The sequence below is a fragment of the Oncorhynchus mykiss genome, chromosome 15, assembly GCF_013265735.2.
Source record: "Oncorhynchus mykiss isolate Arlee chromosome 15, USDA_OmykA_1.1, whole genome shotgun sequence".
Lineage (NCBI taxonomy): Eukaryota > Metazoa > Chordata > Actinopteri > Salmoniformes > Salmonidae > Oncorhynchus > Oncorhynchus mykiss.
In genome coordinates this window covers 49,177,133-49,196,166 of record NC_048579.1, presented here as the reverse complement: position 1 = coordinate 49,196,166, position 19,034 = coordinate 49,177,133, and the positions used below count along the sequence as shown (strand labels likewise).

General features: G+C 43.2%; 2 protein-coding genes across 3 annotated transcripts in view; one reads left to right on the top strand and one right to left on the bottom strand.

Moving 5' to 3' along the window:
• Nucleotides 1-19,034, bottom strand: part of LOC110490220 (synapsin-3) — a 130,754-nt gene that overhangs the window by 44,884 nt on the left and 66,836 nt on the right. The window lies entirely within an intron of this gene.
• Nucleotides 495-18,985, top strand: LOC110490221 (metalloproteinase inhibitor 3). Of its 2 annotated transcripts, XM_021563492.2 has the most exons (5): nt 495-791; nt 9,008-9,090; nt 10,062-10,173; nt 12,198-12,319; nt 16,271-18,985. In XM_021563492.2, exons 1-5 carry the CDS (start codon nt 662-664, stop codon nt 16,466-16,468), a joined length of 645 nt encoding a protein of 214 aa, XP_021419167.1. In that variant the 5' UTR covers nt 495-661; the 3' UTR covers nt 16,469-18,985. The 2 variants fall into 2 exon arrangements, with proteins under 2 accessions (XP_021419167.1, XP_021419166.1); XM_021563491.2 differs by lacking the exon at nt 16,271-18,985 and having other exon boundaries at nt 12,198-13,501.

Here is a 19,034-nt window from a genome sequence, read left to right as displayed (position 1 = left end):
AAGTTCACAGAACATAAATGGACATTTAGGGGTGAGCCTGGAAAAACCACCAAACCATGTCTTTCTGATACACCCAAGGAAACCTAATTTGTACATGTTGCTGTTTCACTGTTAAAATAAACAAAACATGGTAATAACAACATAAAAACAAATAAGTGCCAAGTTTCCCATTAATTACAACAAATAAATGCTCCTTGAATGTATGAAACATTACATCAGGCTCATGTGGTTTTCCATTCAATGAGCAATTTCCAGCGGTTTTTACTCAGACTGGAATGTTTTATGGCTGACAAAAGTGAAAGGGGGAAAAATATTTTTTTATTTTTTTTTAAAAAGAGACAAGCACTGTAAAGTCAATTCCAATATGTCATGCATCTGTTATTCTTGATGACATCATCGACGGCTCGAGTCGTGATTGGCTGTTGTGTCGCGAAATCTGGCGAGGTGGGTGGCGTTCCAGCGTCTCGCGCACTATATGTAATTTGTGACTCGAGCTCTGAGACTCAGTGACAGGCAGTACCCTGACCGGAGAGTAGAGTTGGACATACCCACTGAAGCAGACAACAGCTCAACTCGGGACAGACTTTGAATAACTATTCGGCGACATAACTTTTCTGTTTGTAAAGTAAACAGACAACAAGGGAGATTTTACGCACGAAAAATGCAGCCCCTCTGTCACCAACTGCTCAGCTTGCTGTTCGTTTTCAGCAGCCTTCAGATCCATCAACTCACAGAGGCTTGCTCGTGTGCTCTGTCTCACCCGCAAGATGCGTACTGCAACTCTGACATTGGTAAGTCGCATGGTTTGAGTCCACATAGACTATATGTTATGCCAACAAACATGTTCTCTATTTAAATATCTTTTTTAAATATATTTTTTTAAAGATATTTTTTCAGTGGCTTTGTGATATTCTGCATACATGGAATATAATAGAATAATAAACTGTTGTTAGTATAAAGTGATGCAACTTTCAGTCTGGGACCTACAGTATGCGTAATTGGTAAATATATGCCAAACAAAGTTGTGCGTAAAATGTAACCATCACCTAAAAGCACATTTAAAACAGACTGTCAGAATATACCAATTTGCAAGTATCAGATGGCTCATAGGCTAACGGTTTCACTACAACAGCACGCTTTCTGACTAGTCTAAATAAATGCGTCATCTCTCAAATTAGTGAGTCAAGTGAGAGGAAGCTTTACTTTATTTCCCCTTGCTCAGATGAGAGGGAAGAGTTAACGGGAACGGTATCCATGGAAACAGGTCCCACTGATCATAATGTCTTTCAGAGCTAAATGACCACTTGCTGAGCAATAAACCAGAACAGAACAGGCAGACAGTAGCCAGCCAAGGGTTTTACTGCTGACAGAATATTGCACCCATGTGTGGAGGTTACCAATGGCAGATTTGGAGTGGAGACTAGCTACTGTTCTTGGATCTTGGATGCTCTTCTGTTCTGTCTGGCTTCCCATAAGATGTAAGAGCCAAGACTTGGCTAGGAATGTTAAGCAAGTGCTCTTGCAATGAATTTGTGAATTCTACAGTCCTAGTGGTATAGTATTTCCCTTCAAGTGTTTGTGCTCTTCTATGAAATCACATGTTTACTTTCCAATAGGGGCCTGATTCATTCCATTCACGCATTTGATATAGAGATATGGAGTCAGCATTGGTATAATAAAGCCTTGGTTATTGACTTAGATCCACTGTGTTGATTCCTGGGTGATATTTTATTTTGAGGCTGATCCTCGGACCCTCTTGTAGCTGAGATTTCCTTGGCCTCCTGTTCTGAGGAAGGTGGCTTTGTAAAGCTTGTTGTACCACAGGGTCATGCTCTCACAGGCTATGCCAGAATAACATGACCTCAGCTGTTCTTATCGAGGAATGCCTGTCCAACCTGAGCGGTGTTATTGGATAACACTTGTTAATAAGACCAGGTGGGTCCTGGCTCACCACTGTTGCTGCAGGAGACTCATTCCTAGTAAGGGATTATTTGATAAGCCTGAGCAATAATAAGTGTTGTGGGGGGTCTAAGCAGGAGGAAAAAAGTTGAGTGAAAGAGAGGAGTCCACTGGGATATACAGTATTTGGAGAACTGTGTGCAGCTCTTTTGTATTGTGGAACGGAACTGCTGAGTGTGTGTGTGTGTTTGACCAGTCACAGATAGCTTTGTCAGACACAGCCATCAAACGTCCATTAGGGTAGCATAGAGTGGTCCAATGCCCCGGAGCGGAGGAGAGGAGGAAAAGTGGACATCAGAGCTGTTCCGGAGTCTTGCTGAGGACACAACTATGATGTCGTGGTTTTTTTCTGCAGTGATTTCTAGTCCAGCCAGTGAACTACGACTGAAGCCTGACGTGGTCAGAGGAGAGAAAGCTATGTTAACTTTTCAACATATGGCAACTGTTGATTGATGAGCATTGCCTGTTATTTAATTGTAATTATTGGGGCTTATGCTAGTTGGTGACTTGGTTCCATTGTGTTGAAGATGTACAAATGTTACAAGCAGTCAGGTGGCACCTTGCCTTTCATGTCCCCTAAATTGGCTCATCACATTGGCAAGGAGTGGAGCCAAGTGGTCCAGAATCTAGGGCTGGCTTTAACTGCTGCAAGTGAGCACTTGTGAGCTCCACAAAATTCAATTTCCAAGGTCTTGGCTCAGCCAGAAGTGCGCCACGAAAGCCTGTAGCGTGCACAGAACTAGGGATGCCTCTTTCCTCCCACTGCAGCGGACAGTGTCGCAGTAGTCCCAATAAAACAGAACACTGTAAACATGCCATAATGCCAAAGCCAGGATCACATTTCATCATGTCGATGACTCAACTGTAGAGTTATTTTTCCCAGTGGAACAATTGGCCACGGAGAAAGCTTGAGAAAATTCTACGGGAGTAACATGCGCACAATAAATTTGACCATATATCCATCTTCTGCTCATTGAGCCATAACGAAGGCTATCGCTTTCAGTTAGGAGACAGTCGAGGAAGGTTGGACTTCTGTTAGGATATAGGGCTCTAGTGCAGTTATCATGAACATGTAAGCTTATGATGACTATTGCATAATTATTATGCAACTGATGACATTTTTTTGGGCAAGATTTCACGTCAAATTCTGATAGCTCTTGTGTTGTCAGCCAACTGTAAATGGGGTTTGGCATGAACATGATGTTTTTGGACTGTGAAGGGATAACAGTTATCTCCTGGCAACACCTAGAGTTATGATGGATATTCTGATTTGTGTCCCCGTGGGCATGTCCAAACAAACATGTGCTGCAGTCTTTTTCAAACAAGCGTAAGTCCATTTTCTGGGATGAAATGTAGTTCCAAAGGCTTTACATGGCTTTGAATTGCATCACGTCACTGGGGTTTGATGAATGTCACCTTTCATTAACCTTGCAGTGTCAAAATATACCCCTAAAACATACTGTATACAGGTCTATACCTACAAAATATTCCCTATGAAAGATATGAGTTATAAAATGTGCCTTTATCCTCATCCCCCCCCCCCCCCCCCCCCCCACACACACATTTAATTTGAACAGTACTTTCAATGAAGGCTGTTTATTTCGTCAACGACCTATTTTTCCTGACTAAAACTATGACGATAATGGGATGAGATGATCTTGGGGGGGAAAAAAACAAGAACTATTACAAATTACTTTTCATTTTAGTTGACAAAAATATGATGAGACGAGAATTCCCCATGAGACGAATGGACATTTCATTTGACCATGAAGCAAATTTGAATATGTTTTGTCCAATTCTTAGCATGCATGCAGAATATTTCATGCTACCCTCTCATTGGCAGAATTCACATCTTTCAGTTGTGCCGTCTGATTGAGCTCTCCCACACAGCTCCAGGCAATCACTTCGGTCACTCGCCAATCTTCTGAACTGATGCGAAGCCAGGACACTTGACTTGTAACCAACTTCAACTAGAAACACTGCGCACGGTTACATGCACACAATAATGTGATAATTGTGGATAGTCAGGTTAATATAATAGTTAGTTTAAAATGATTACATGCTTGAAAGTCATTCAGGTGCCGGTGCTGTTGTGCCTATTCCTGAGGAGTGGCTTCTGTTTGTTCACTACCATAAAGGCCTGATTGGTGGAGTGCTGCAGAGATGGTTGTCCTTCTGGAAGGTTCTCCCATCTCCACAGAGGAACTCTGGAGCTCTGTCGGAGTGACCATCGGGTTCATGGTCACCTGCCTGACCAAGGCCCTTCTCCCCCAATTGCTCAGTTTGGAAGAGTCTTGGTGGTTCCAAACGTATTCAATTTAAGAATGATGGAGGCCCCAATGTGTTTGGGGACCTTTCAATGCTGCAGAATTTGTGATTGGCTGAAAATAAGAGCTGTAAAATTGTTTCACTTGTAGCCAAGGCTTTATAGCCTATATGGTTAATTATGTCTGGCATTGAATACAATCTGCCACAATATCAATGTTGCCATCTAAGGTAAACTAGGGGAAAGTAGGCTTAGTTGAACAAGGCTATCTGAATGTGCACATGATGGAAGTTAGAGGTAGCTTAAATATAGAACAAAATGCAAAACAATGTGACAAAAGGGCTGTGACTAAAACTAGACAAAAATTGTCCTGAGTTTTAGTTGACTGATAATAACTAAAACTAACAAAGGATGAAATGACAAAAATGTGACTCAGACTAAAAGGTACTTTAAGCACTAAAACTAAATCTATAATAGCTGCCAAAAACCCTAGGGCTGACTATTTTTTGAGGACTATCGACAAACGGCTATGGTTTGCACACAGTGTGAATACCTATATGTGGATTAAAATGCAAATGGTGACCTTTAAGCTCCCCTTAGGTGTAACGCTGAGTGAGGAGAGAGGCTAATTTCCACTGTCAACTTCAAAGGCGACACGGTAGAACATGAATCATCGCAATTTAAGAGCCAGAGGCGAGTTCAAAGCCTGCTCCTGTTGTTTCATAGGCCCTGCTCCATAATCACCAGCAGCACCCGCTCTAATAGATGAATCAGACAGACTTTTTGAATTGAGGAAATGAGGGTACATATAAAAAAGATACAACAAAGAGAAGACAGCATGTTAAATACCAACTCCAAATAACCTGAGGGTAACTTCGCAATCAGTGCAGTGGCTGGCTGTGATGTAGCATTCGGCTGGCAGCGTAAGGAGTTCAACTATGTCAGCTGATACATGTTCTCTCAATGAACCCTTCCTTGCATTTCTAGACAACAGTCGAATATCCATTTCCTGACCATTTTTTTCTTGCCGCATACGTAGGCTACTTGAGACAGAGAGACGGAGAGCTAGAGACAGAGAGGTTGCTTTTGGTGCACAGCAGACCTACTGGGATGTAATTTAATTGGTGACTGAAAAAGCCAATTCACATTGGAAGGCTGTTTTTCTAAAGCTTTTCATGCAGCAGATTAGCGTTTCGGTCGGCCCTAGCTACACTTTGGCCTTGGAGTTTAATATCCCTTCACGGCCAAGGTCCACGTTCCCAAGGAGCTGAGGTGTCAGGAGCAGACCTTTACATTCTCGTGTCATGCACCAATTCAGTATAGAAGATTACAGCTGTGGGTAAGTGTGGCTTGGCCTGAGATAAGAACCTTGGAGAAACATGTAGTTTAGACTGGTATAAGCTAGTTCTCAGAGTGGTGAGGGAGGAGGTCCTCAAGTTACCCTGTCCTTTCTCTTGGGAGGCCTGGAGAGGGAAGCAATGAGCTATTGCTAAATAAGTTACTATAGGTTGCAATAATGCAAAACCCAATCCTATTCTCTTCTGCTACCTAATCGTCTTCCCAACTGCCAGAGGGCATAGATGGTCCCATATTATGAGGAACATTATGTCATCTGGGATCAGCTCGGCGCATTCAAATCAGCTTTATTCCATAAGGCCAGCGTTCCTTCCTGTTAAAATAGGTCAAGAAGTCAAAAGGTGCAAGATTCCCTGTATGTTTGACATGGACACCCTGTGAGACAGGCATATCGAGTGTCTAAGCCAACTTCAATCACCAGTGTAATCCATGACTGCTTCTGAAACAGTAGTACCCTGTTCCCTATACAGTGAATTACATTTGATCAGACCTACACATCCCATGTTGGTTCAATTGCGTCTATCTCTCCGGTGAACTAGTGAGGACATTTCTTTTCTATTAAGTGTAATCCAACTCCGGGTGTGGTCGGCTCTGACGCCTCGAAAAGAGGAAGAGTGCTTATAGAGAGTAGTTTACCCATTGAGTGTGTCATACTCAGTAGCATCGTTTTCCCCGCCCACTCACCTCAGATCATGTTCAGAATCAGTCTCAGCCACCAAAAACACACAGATAGTTTATAACGCTGGTTATACACCACCAAATTACTTTTCCCTATTCTTCCCCTCTCCATATGACCGTCTGTTTCAACCTTGGCATGGTGACTTTTCCCTCATCATGCAATCTGTTTGCTGCGGTCACAATTTAGCCCGAGGCGCCTCACAAGAGTCACAGGCAAAAATGTAAAGCAGGAGGAGGCTTAAACTGCTTGATTGAATTACATTCCCACTTGCGTTGCGATTAGCATTTGAATGCAGAGTTTAGTAATCCAATGCTTCGGGGAAGAGATACCGTGCTAAATGAATTCAATTACTTTCTCTGTCGTACCCCAGTTACTTCTCCTTATCAACAAAAAAATCCACCCACTTTCCACGGAGAATGTATGTCAAATCCACTGCAAAACATGAATATGCATGCGGCAGAAACAGGAGAATAGCACTCGCCTGTAATTGCTATTTGTGTGTTGCAGCACAGAGAGAGAGAGTGAGAGAGGGAGAGAGAGAGACAGAGCAGGGGGCACTAACTCTATATAGAGCTGAAAGAGACTTCTAGCTGCAGTGCCGTTTACAGCTAAACTAACCGGTACCAGTCAGGTGGATATCTTATGCAGTGCTTGGGCTTAGAATTGGGTCACATAAACACTCACAATTTGGTCATGTCTGACACTGGGGCCAGGACCTAGCCCGAAGAGGCATCTTGAAAGAGAACTCGGTGGTCAGGAGTAAATATAGCTAGCGTTCTGAATTCGCCCCAGGCCCCTTCCCTTGGAGGTCAAAGGGTCGCTGTAGGGAATAACACAAATCCTCTGTCTCATCAGCAGCTGCGGCCTTTCACACATTCCGCCAGGCAATGACTTCGGCACCACCCAATTAGTGGCTGCCGGCCCAGTGGCGAGCGTGTCCCGCCTCAAAGAGCATTTGGTGTTACTGTTGGACTCTTGTTCAGCGATATGACCTATGACTCCTACGCCTAATAGCATTTGAAGGCTCAACGCAATGCGCTTTGGAATTGGAGTCTTGTCATTTTGGGTGGGGAAAGCTGTCTTTGCAATGGAGTTTAGGTTTTAAGGGGAAGGCATGTTTTGGGCTACTGGCTTCTGAAAATAGTTTGAGGGATCAGTGCATCATATCTGTGCATCATATCAGTGTATCACATTACATAAGTAGGGATCCGAGTAGCATACGTTCTATCTTCATATTCCACAGTAATAGTGCCTATGGTCTATACAATTACATCAGTGAAAGTAGCATTCATTTGACTCTGCATAGCAGAGACTGGTTAGGTAACAATGCTGTGAGGCTCATAATATGCGTGTTGCCTGATTAATAGAGCAGATGTCCTTGGGTACATTGGCTCAAAAAAGGTCACCAAGAACCTGAATAGGTTGAAAATAATCTTTGCCTTATACATGGATGTGAGATTCTCTAACAGCTATCAATTGGATGGCATGGCTCTATTAGAGAGTCATGTCATTCTAAGCTGGCAGGTGAAAATGTGAGCATGTGAGCTCCATTGAAGGTGTTCATGTCACCTCACCGGAATCTTCTAGGAGACTTTTCTATTCATAAAATACCAGGATTACTGCTTTTCTTTTATTAGACTCCCTTTGCTGCCCATTTCTGTGTGTCCGGGACTTAAATGCAGACTATGACGCTATAAGAGGAGATGTTACAGTACATCCCTTCTTCACTCTATCTAGAGCAGTGAGACGCGCTTCCCCTTTTTCCCTCCCGGCTCGAGAATGTCAGCCTCAAAGGAATGTGGGAAGGAAATTCCGGAGAGGAAAGATAAACATCCCCATCGTTAGTTATGTCTCTGGCTGTCAGGCTGCGGGGAGCAGGTGAACTTGACTCGAGTCAAGTTCCACTACCCTTCCACTACCCCTTCTCCCCCGGGGGGCCTCAGAGCTCTGATACAAGTACTCTGGGGAGGACCCTATTCACTGGCCTAAATGAGGCTTCGTTCATAAGCCAATCCCCCACACAATGGACCCACTTACTTTAAAAGGAGTGAAAGCAAACAAGGTGATTCCACAGCCAAACTGTTTCACCTAGCCGCTGTTTACATGAGGGTGAGCAGCACTGATATGATCTTTTCCCACCCTGTGCTGAATGTAAAGAAAGGAGGTTGTTTGTGGAGACACATGGTTTTACGATACAGGGACAAGGCTGGAGGGGGTAGTAATAAAACCGTGGCCTCATTTTCACTGTCCTGAAGACGAACTGCTTTGGCCTCTGAGTCAAATTCAAATGCTAGCCTCCTAGTCTTCCCTTGGACTTGTTTGGCAAGCAGAAGCAATCCATAAAAACAAATTAATATATTTTAAACTGAGCTAAACCATTACAAAATCTTCCCTGGGTCTCTCCTCTAGAGGCTGGGTTTTTAATGAGCTTTGGAAAAGCAATGAGCAGCCCAATGCATTCTAGGGTCCTAATCGGGAGTTGATATCACCCTGCTTCTAGCTAAAGCATTTGTTGGGGTGATGTGTTGGGTTGTTGAACACATATTGGACATACTACTTGGGCTTCTCTTTTGATGCTCACACAAGCACATCAGCCTGGCTCCAGACGTCAGGGACAGAGACAAGACTTGCTCTGATGTGTCCTAAATTCAGAATCATCCAATATGCTGGATTTGGCAGCCAGGGGCTTTCCAATCGCCGCCCATTGCATAATCGAATAATTCTGTGCTTGTGTCTTCTGTCTACAGTGATCCGTGCCAAAGTGGTGGGCAAGAAGTTACTGAAGGACGGGCCTTTTGGCACCATGCGTTACACGGTCAAACAGATGAAGGTAAGCCGCCATCGCATCATTCAGCCCGAGTTTTACGCAATCTGGCCCATACCTTGAAGGGCATAACCGGACTCTGGGAAAACAGCACAAGGCCTTAAGAATCACTAACCAGCTCATAGGCTTTGAAACTGGAGACCAGTGTACCACTGTAGGCCTACTAAAATGATACGGGGGATGACTAGGCTACTGTAGCAGTGTCACTTAAGTTAAAGGGCAATCCCTAATTCTTATAACCAAAACATGAGTTCACCGATGCCGTGAAATGGCCAAGCTTTTCCATTAAGTGCCACGAGAGTATGTTACAGAGGACTAGACGTGGTTTTCATCATTACATCTAACACTGGGCCCTGTGGCAAGAAGGTTTGGCTAATCCAATTTAAGTGCGTTTGAATATTTGTTTGGCCTATGGAATCCAATGTAGTCGTAATGGTCTAAAGACAATCGCCTCCCAGTAAATAAATCACGAAGAGTGGAGCTTTGTTGCCCCTAGAAACATTTTCCCAGAAATCCCAGAGTTTTAGGTCCCTACGGCTCGCCTCTTTTACGGTTTGTCCTGTTATTTCAAAGAATAGCCGCGTCTAAACAGGGATTTCCTGTTGTTCCCAGACAAATACATCACGATGGAACAAACACAACAAATTCCAGGGCAAACATTTACTTTGTCTGGCAGCGTTTGTGTTCCGCGCACCTGAACTCAATGGGTGGACCCACGGTTCAACCCCAAAGTCACGTCTTCATTATGTCCTGTGATTATGTTCGTTTTCATGTGGTTAATGATAGCGTCAGTGGCCTCTTCCTCTACCAACCTGAATTCTTGGAAGCGATGTCATCTCATGATACTGTGTTTATTGTTGTGGATTCCTGACAACTCAATAATTCCAGTTGGGTCAGAAGCAAGAACAAGTGCCAGAGGTGTTTGATCATCATTCCAGATTATATTAACACTCTGTTTGTCGTGGTCTGTTTGGCAGATGTACAAAGGATTCAACAAAATGCAGCACGTTCAGCACATCTACACAGATGCCTCTGAGAGTTTGTGTGGAGTCAAGTTCGACATCAACAAGTACCAGTATCTGATCACAGGTGAGTCACTATTCAACCATTCATTGCAACTGATCTGAAAAGCGGACATCTAATGTACAGTACTTGGCGGGCTGCATAGTTGTCACGGTGGTGCCAGAAACAATGTCTTTCCATTCAGAGCTAGTAATAAGCAATAGAAACTGCCTCAGGAGCTGCCTCAGAAGCACATGACCAAAAACAAATTAGCGAGGCAAGCAAGCACATCAGTGGAGTTGACTCCAGCTTGTTCTCCCAGGCCTGTTTCCCTAACTACCTCTCTGCAGCACAATGGCAGCGTTGCTAACGGCAGCCCCATTTTTTTGGGGGGGGGGGTAAATACAACTACCCCCCCCCCCCCCCCCCCCCTTGCCTCCTCCCTGAAGACTTCTTGACTGATCTGTGACACAAACTTTCCCACTATTTATAACCTCCCGTCTGTGAGAGACGAGAGAGAGGCAGGGCGGCACTTCTTTTTTTGGAGCGTTTCCTTCTCCTTTAGGGCATAAACACCCTCCTTTTCTCTTATAATTAACAGTTCTAGCAAGACGTTCTGGCGTTTCCAGTGCGGGCAGGCATTTATCAAGTTCAAGTTTTATTTATTAGTCGTATGTACAGGATACAGATGGTATACACCATCCAACGAAATGCTTAGCTGCATGCTACACATACATACTTGTGTAGTATGAATGTATACGTGTGTGTGTGTGGATGAGTGTATGTCAGTGTGGGTGTGTGCGTGAGCGCATGTGTGCTAAGGTGCGGAGAGTAAGTGGTCAGTCCAATTCAAGTGTTCGGCAGTCTGATGGCTTGTAGATAGAAATGGTCTCTGAGCCTATGAGTTGCTATGGAGAGTCTGAGAGTAGTTTAGTGAGACCTAGTGTGGCTGTCACACTGTTTTAGCTGTGTGTTGTATGTTCCCATCACTACGTCCCAAACCTGTAAACATGCCCTATGAAGCCAATGAAACATAAGGAAGGAAATCACCCCTGGCAACACAAGTGTGTGTTTATTGTGGCTGGGTGATGATGACATCACAGTCATCCAGGCCAGGCAGCAGCTCTAGCTCTGGTTTGGGGAGTGAGTCTATAATTGGGTCTTGTGTCCCTGGGCCATACTGTATCAGGACTCAATTACAGGCATGTTAAATACGCCAAGGCCTGATAGATTAACTCCACGGGTTAGGCTTTGATCAACCCAGAGTGAGTGCACGGCCGCCTGATTAGCTGATTAGCCACTAGCCTGGTCCCAGATCTGCTTGTGCTGTCTTACCATCTACTATACCAACTACAATTTGGGAACAGGCTAATGCCCCTCTCTCACCATTGTCTAATAACTTTGCCAGAGACACCAATAATCCATATGGAAATCGGTCTAAGAGTTGTGTGTTTGCCAGCTTTCAGCTCAGTGTATGATGACGACAGGACAGTGTAGCACTAGCAAGGGACACACTGTTACAAACAACCATGTTGTTTGAGTGCTAGCTGGCGGTCTACAGTGTAGGGTGAACCTGTTTTGCAGCAGAGGTTGTCATCCTGATATCGGTGGTAAGCTGTGAATGGCCTAACCTAAGAATAGAAGTAAGACAACCTTTTGCAAATTCTGAAATAGGGGTGTTGGTTTCATATGGGATTTACTGTACAAGATTGTCTTACCATAGTTAAAAAGCTTTGGACCGCTTGTTTGACTGGTGTATTTATGCGGATCGAGGTATGGCAATTATACAATTAGCCAAAAATATATTATGGATGACATCTGACTCTTTGGACAACTGACACTTTCCCATGTCATTGGGAATATGACATGGCATTGGGAATATGACATGGCATTGGGAATATGACATGGCATTGGGAATACGACATGGCATTGGGAATATGACATGACATGGCATTGGGAATATGACATGGCATTGTTTTTCAGTCTTCAGTTTTTGGGGGAAACAAACAAACCATTGTAATGAATGTTTTGTAAGTCATGAAATAATTCACCAACGATGAATTAAAAAAAAAAAAAAGCTGATCTGTAACCAAACCTCTCTCTCCCCTCAGGCCGCGTGTTTGACGGCAAGGTCTACACCGGGCTGTGTAATTTCAACCAGCCATGGGAGCGCCTCTCGCTGGCCCAGAAGAAGGGCATCAACCACCGCTACCAGCTGGGCTGCAACTGCAGGGTGAGTGGCAACAACTGCGCTCTCGGGGAGAATATGGATGAAGTGGCTCCGGGGGAGAATATGGATAAGATGGCTATGGAGAAGGAAGCTAAAGCAACCCAACAGCAGCAGAGCCAAGATGGAGGAGTAGGAGCCAAAAAGAGGGGCAGGGGCCGGGGCAGAGGCCGGGGCAGAGGCAGGCAGAACCAGAACACCCTGCTTACTGCAAAGCATACCATCCTGCTCTGAGCAGCTCTCTGCTCGTCTATCTAGAAGACTTCTTACCACAGTTGGGGTTGCCCCTCTTCAAAGACACAAGGCACTTCATAATCTCCATATGTTATTCGATATCGGATATTGGCTGTAGAATAGGAGGGGAAATAATGTGTTCATTTTATGATCATAATGACTTTAGTGGCCTTGCATATATTGGGTCAAATAGATTATGCTGATGAACTGCGACCAATTATGAAATCCTTGCCAAACCATTTAAAACGTTTCCCTCTTCTTAAGTGTAGCACAATACAAGCATGACTATCAAAATATATACCAAATCATTTTGATTATGTAATTGTAACTTTTCTGATTGTAGGGACATACTAATTCCAGATAGTGACTGAATGATATAATGTAAAGGTTTAAGCTGTCAGGAATATATAAGTGTCCCCTTTCCGTTTTGGCATCATAACGGATAATACACATCCATGAATGTAACTGAAGAGACAGATGGGAAGACGAGGAGAGAGAGAAAAGAGAGATTTATAATGATCTTTGGGAGTTATTAAATCATTTATCTACACTGGAATGACTTTCCCTGTTATTCCAAACCCTGAATTGAGCGCTCGGTCGGACCTCCTTTATGCGGGACCTGCTCCTGTGCAGCTCCAGTCCAGGCTCATAAATATCCTGCTGTACTGCATGGCTCCAGACACACCATCTGGTCTGCCCATCACTGCCCCATCAACAACAATAAGTGCATTGCCAGACAGGAGTATCTACGGAGTCCAAATGCTATCCAACACCTTTCAAACTGCTCACACCCAAACTGCTGAAAGGGTTGTAATGTTAAGACACGTTAGGCGTACAGTGAGTCTTAGAGGCCAACATAGAACAATGGAGGTGAACGTATGCCTGTGACCAAACATGGCAAGTCAGCATCAGGAATGAAAAACAAACTTGGACAGAACTCGCCATGGTAGAAGCGTATTTTTTGTTGTTCATTGTCCATTTCAGTTCAAATGTAATCTTTAATCTGAAGGGGGGAAAAAAATCACACACAAATGTGTTCTAGCAATAGGCTGCTGCTACACAACACCTCATTGTGTGAACCCCTATGAAGCAGCATGCTAACTGTCTGAGAAGACAAGTCAACAGACAGACAGCGGCAGTGCAGACACAGCCGTCTCTGTGGTTTTTATATCAAGTGCAAGAACCTCCTAGAGATCCCTTAGAGTGCGAACGTCACACTTCACTGACGCTTCAGCCAAATCATTAAAACCACGGTTTGTCATCTTTTGCATTCTTCAACAAATGATGATTTACAGCTAAGGAATGCAGGAAGCATGTGAAAATAATCCACTGCAGTGTATTAAAAACCATTGGCCTCAGTAAATGATTAAAAAGCTAACTGTCCATAACATAGCCCCATGAACACCAGAACTAGTTAAACTTCATTGAAAATGCTTGCACCATATGGACCATAAAGAATGCGTTCAGCTTCACCCATATTCCTCAAGCTCTCTGCTGTCGATTCCTCTGGCTCTGTCATTACTGTACACACAGCTTTTACCGAAACACCTCTTTGGATTTCTCTAAAACTCACAGTGTATTTGTCAGTTAGTTTCTCAGTTTCTAATTTCTCACCTTTAAAGACATTTGGCAGGCTATACAGTGCATTCGGAAAGTATTCAGAAACATTTTGTTACCTTAGAGGCTTATTCTAAAATGGATTACATTGCCCCCCCCCCCCCCCCCCCCCTCGTGACGCTACAAGTTTGGCACACCTGTATTTGGGGATTTTCTCCCATTCTTCTCTGCAGATCCTCTCAAGCTCTGTCAGGTTGGATGGGGAGCATTGGTGCATAGCTATTTTCAGAGATATATGATCGGATTCAAGTCCGGGCTCTGGCTGGGGCACTCAAGGACATTAAGAAACGTGTCCCAAAGCTACTCCTGCGTTGTCTTGGCTGTGTTTAGGGTCGTTGTCCTGTTGGAAGGTGAACCTTCGCCCGAGTCTGAGGTCCTGAGCGCTCTGGAGCAGGTTTTCATCAAAGATCTCTCTGTACTTTTCTCCATTCATCTTTCCCTCAATCCTGACTATTCTCCCAGTCCCTGCCGCTGAAAAACATCCCCACAGCATGACGCTGGCACCACCATGCTTCACCGTAGAGATGAAAGTTCCAGGTTTCCTCCAGACGTGATGCTTGGTATTCAGGCAAGAGTTAAATTTTAGTTTCATCACACCAGAGAATCTTGTTTATCATGGCCTGAGAGTCCTTTAGGTGCCTTTTGGCAAACTCCAAGCGGGCTTTCATGTGCCTTTTATTGAAGGCACTCAACCATAAAGGCTTGATTGGTGGAGTGCTGCAGAGATGGTTGTCCTTCTGAAAGGTTCTCCCATCTCCACAGAAGAACTCTGGAGCTCTGTCAGTGACCATCGGGTTCTTGGTCACCTCCCTGACCAAAGCTCTTCTCCCGATTGCTCAGTTTGGCTGGGTGGCCAGCTCTAGGAAGAGTCGGTGGTTCCAAACTTCTTCCATTTAAGAATGACGGAGGCCACTGTGTTCTTGGGAACCTTCAATGCTGCAGAAAATGTTTGGTACCCTTCCCCAGATCTGTGCCTTGACACAATCCTGTCTCGGAGCTCTACGGACAATTCCTTCGACATCATGGCTTGGTTTCTGCTCTGACATGCACTGTCAACTATGGGACCTTATATAGACAAGTGTGTGCCTTTCCAAATCATGTCCAATCAATAGAATTTACCACAGGTGGACTTCTAGAAACATCTCAAGGATGATCAATGGAAACAGGATGCACCGGAGCTCAATTTCATGTCTCATAGCAAAGGGTCTGAATACTTGTAAAAAAGGTATTTCTGTATTGTTTTTTGTAAAAATTTGCAAACATTTCTAAAAATCTGTTTTCGCTTTGTCATTATGGAGTATTGTGTGTACATTGAGGATTTTTTCAAATGTAATCAATTTCAGAGTAAGGCTGTAACTTAACAAAATGTAGAAAAGGTCAAGAGGTCTGAATACTTTCCGAAGGCACTGTATGTGAGAAGGAAATTTGAAGTTTAAAGGATGTTGATGGAATTGCAGTTTGACTTCTCCATTCCCTAATGGAAAACTACAAACTAAGTAGTGGACTTTCATTTCAGAGGCTGGCAATTAGATTCATATTCGAACTCCACTGGCTTATCTACAGGAAACTACATTTGAATTGAAACCATCCATTCATTCATTCATCCTGTAGAGCAATGAGTATAAAATGCATTGATGAGTTTTTTTTAATTGTAATGTAATGAATTACATAAACTACAAAAAGATCTTGACTCACCTCACTCTTTGCTGATTCAACCCAATTATCTGGAGGGATTTAGACTTAAATCACTTCCTTTTTCTCCTATTCAAAATCAAATTCTCCACATATTAAGTCTTGTGTACAAGATGATGCGTTGCTTCAGCCTGTCCTGAAATGCTAATTCTGTCTTGGCCTTGTTCATTTACTGCTGGATGTAGACTCACTGTGCTTTGAAATGGTCAATATTTAACAGAAAACGAAATTCGTATATCTGTCACGTATCCTAAATCAGAATTGTTGTCAATCAAAAAATGATTCAATTGAATGAACTTTATTCAAGTCAAACTGTAAACACACAGTGAGCCTTCACCAGTATGCTGTGGCATTATTCCATTTTATTTTCCTGCTTTACGGCTACATCTTTAGTTTCGCTTCTTCTCTCTGTAGATTAAGCCCTGCCACTACCTGCCCTGCTTTGTGACCTCAAAGAACGAGTGCCTGTGGACGGACATGCTGTCCCACTTCGGCTACCCCGGCTACCAGTCCCGGCACTACGCCTGTATCCAGCAGAAAGAGGGCTACTGCAGCTGGTACCGGGGGATGGCCGGCCGTGACAAAACCACCATCAACTCCACCGACCCCTGAGCGTAAACCACAACCAACCCCCAAAACCATCACAACTTTCTTGAGTTTCTTCTCCTCTTCCTCTCACTCTTCTACACCTTTCCCAAACTCCCCCACGGCCCTCGTCAACCGCAGAGTATTACAGAACTCTTAAAACGTACAGTACTAGCCCCAAGTGACCACTCCTACGTCCTCTGACGAAATATACGAGACCTAAAATAATCAGTGCCTGGCTGTCTCATAGAAATAGCACTTCATGCTGTACATTTCAGTTTCTCCCACCTAACTTTTCCTACATTTTCCCTAGCTATCAATGAGCAGAAATTAGACCCGATCCCAGTCAACTTTTTTCAGACTGCAATAACAACAAACTATCGTAAGGCTTATTATGGGTGGGATGGCATTTCAGAACGGCAGTTTCCAGCAATACATAATGGTGAAAATGATTTGAATATTAAGTGTGTGGTGCAGACCGTATCAACAAAGCTCCCACAACATAATGTTATCCTCAACACAGGTTATGCACAGTAACCAGACACATTGTCACCAGTACGAGGGCAATGCCAACACGAGGTATGACCTCTGAAAAGCAATACCTCCTGCTCCAGTCACACAAAGGTATTTTATTGGTATTTAACAATGATTTTGAATCACATGAAAGTGTATATGTATGTGTTGACAGTTTATACTGTCTAACATGTCTATTTATATGAATGATGCAATCTTTGCCTCCCTGACTGCTTGCACTGTAAAGTTCATTCTAGGTTGTATTAAATTGCATTTACATTTTAGTAATTTAGCAGATCACACTATATGAATGCATTGCTAATATCGGACAAAGAATTGATTGAGTATAGCTATATTCTCTTCTCCGTAACCAGCACTGAGAATGACCCTTACAGCTCAAGCACAGGGAATTCTTAATCTTTCGCAGAGAAATGGATGCAAGTTATTTAATTTGTTTTGCTGTATATGATATAAGCTACAAAGCAATGAACAGTTGACTCGACTGAAACCTCTGTAGTAGATTTATTTATCCTTGTTTGTCGAATCAGACAATATCCATGCAAATACTACAAACAAAATCAACTATCCTACTAAAATAGCCAAATATATATATCTTTGTATCTGGCCAAAACTGTACCATCACTACCCTGTTTGGCTGTCATGAAGGACCAGAATCCCAAATTGTGTTTGTAAAGCATTGATTTAATGTTAGTTCTGTGTTAGATCCGCCTTCAGCAGATTTTGAATGATGGTACTTTTGCCCAATCACAGTTCCCCTTCTGGTTCTCATGAGGGAAGGAACATTTTAAAGCAGAGGTTTCAGACAAAACAAAGTGTTTTCATAAATGTATATTCCATTTGTGTAAGTATTTTAACTATTTCAGATGAAACTGATGAAAATAACACTATTGTCACTAAACTCTTCTACTTTTGTTGAGTTTTCCAGTTCAGTATCTTCAGTCCATTCCTTTAGAAACAGAGATGCCTCAGCAGGAGTTAGAAGTCTTTGCCCAGTCTCTCAGCTCTGCCCACTTTTCCATTATGTTCAGAAAAGGCCATGCCAAGTTGGTGTTGAACAGAATAGAGTCCGGCCCTGACGTGACAGTTTTAGAAGGAAATCCACAAAAATATAGTTTAGTCAATTTATTATTCACGTAATCTATTATAACGTGAGGAACTCAAATTAAATCTAAATCTTGCCTCCTCCGCAAGGCACTTCTTACATGAAACACAATTACTTCAGGCACTATATATATATAAAACTTATCTCATTCAACAATGTAGAACAGAAAATTGTAAAACAATGTCGAATTCGACATTTCCGACCATCACAAAAGGAGAGGAGGTAGAGGTGGTTCATCGGTCTCATCACGTTTCCCCACTGCTGAGCTTCTGACACCTCCAGGCCTTGGCTGAGCTTGAAGCATAATCCAGAGGCAGACTCCTCAGTAGTCTGAGAGGACTACTATGCCACAGAGATATCACTAAAGCCTGAACGTTCCACATCAGCAACACTGTTCTTGTTCTCCTCAGGCAGTTAGAAGTAGAGCTGGTTTAGCATTGAGAGAATGGTGGGCTCGGTGAGCGTAGCCCGATAGTTCCGGAAAGCCGGATAGTATGTAGTCTTCATGTAGATCCATCCTTTAGTTAGAATACTGGGAAGGTTCCTCGGTATGTTTAGCCTTCATTGACACACTTCTCTGGTTGTCAGTCTTGAGTTGTTTCCATCTCCCTCACCTGGTTTTAGAAGTTTCTCTCTCTTCGGCCTTGGCATCTCTGTACCTGTATTTTTTTTGTGGTTCATGTTTGTGTAAATTTACTGTCTGCTTAACACAGAAACACTTGGTCAAGTCGATCCAGACTGCATTTTAAAAGGAAGCTGGCAAAAGGTTGTGTACCATGTGTGTGTATACACTGATTCCTAAAAAGGGGGGAGGGCGAGCGACCGTTTCCTTGTAGGGGTTGCAGAAATGTTTGACTTAATTTCTGTGTTTTATATTTTTATAATAAAGATTTAATGAAAAAATGGACCATATGAGTTTGCATTGATTCTTGTGCTGTTGTTTTCTTGAAGTCAAAG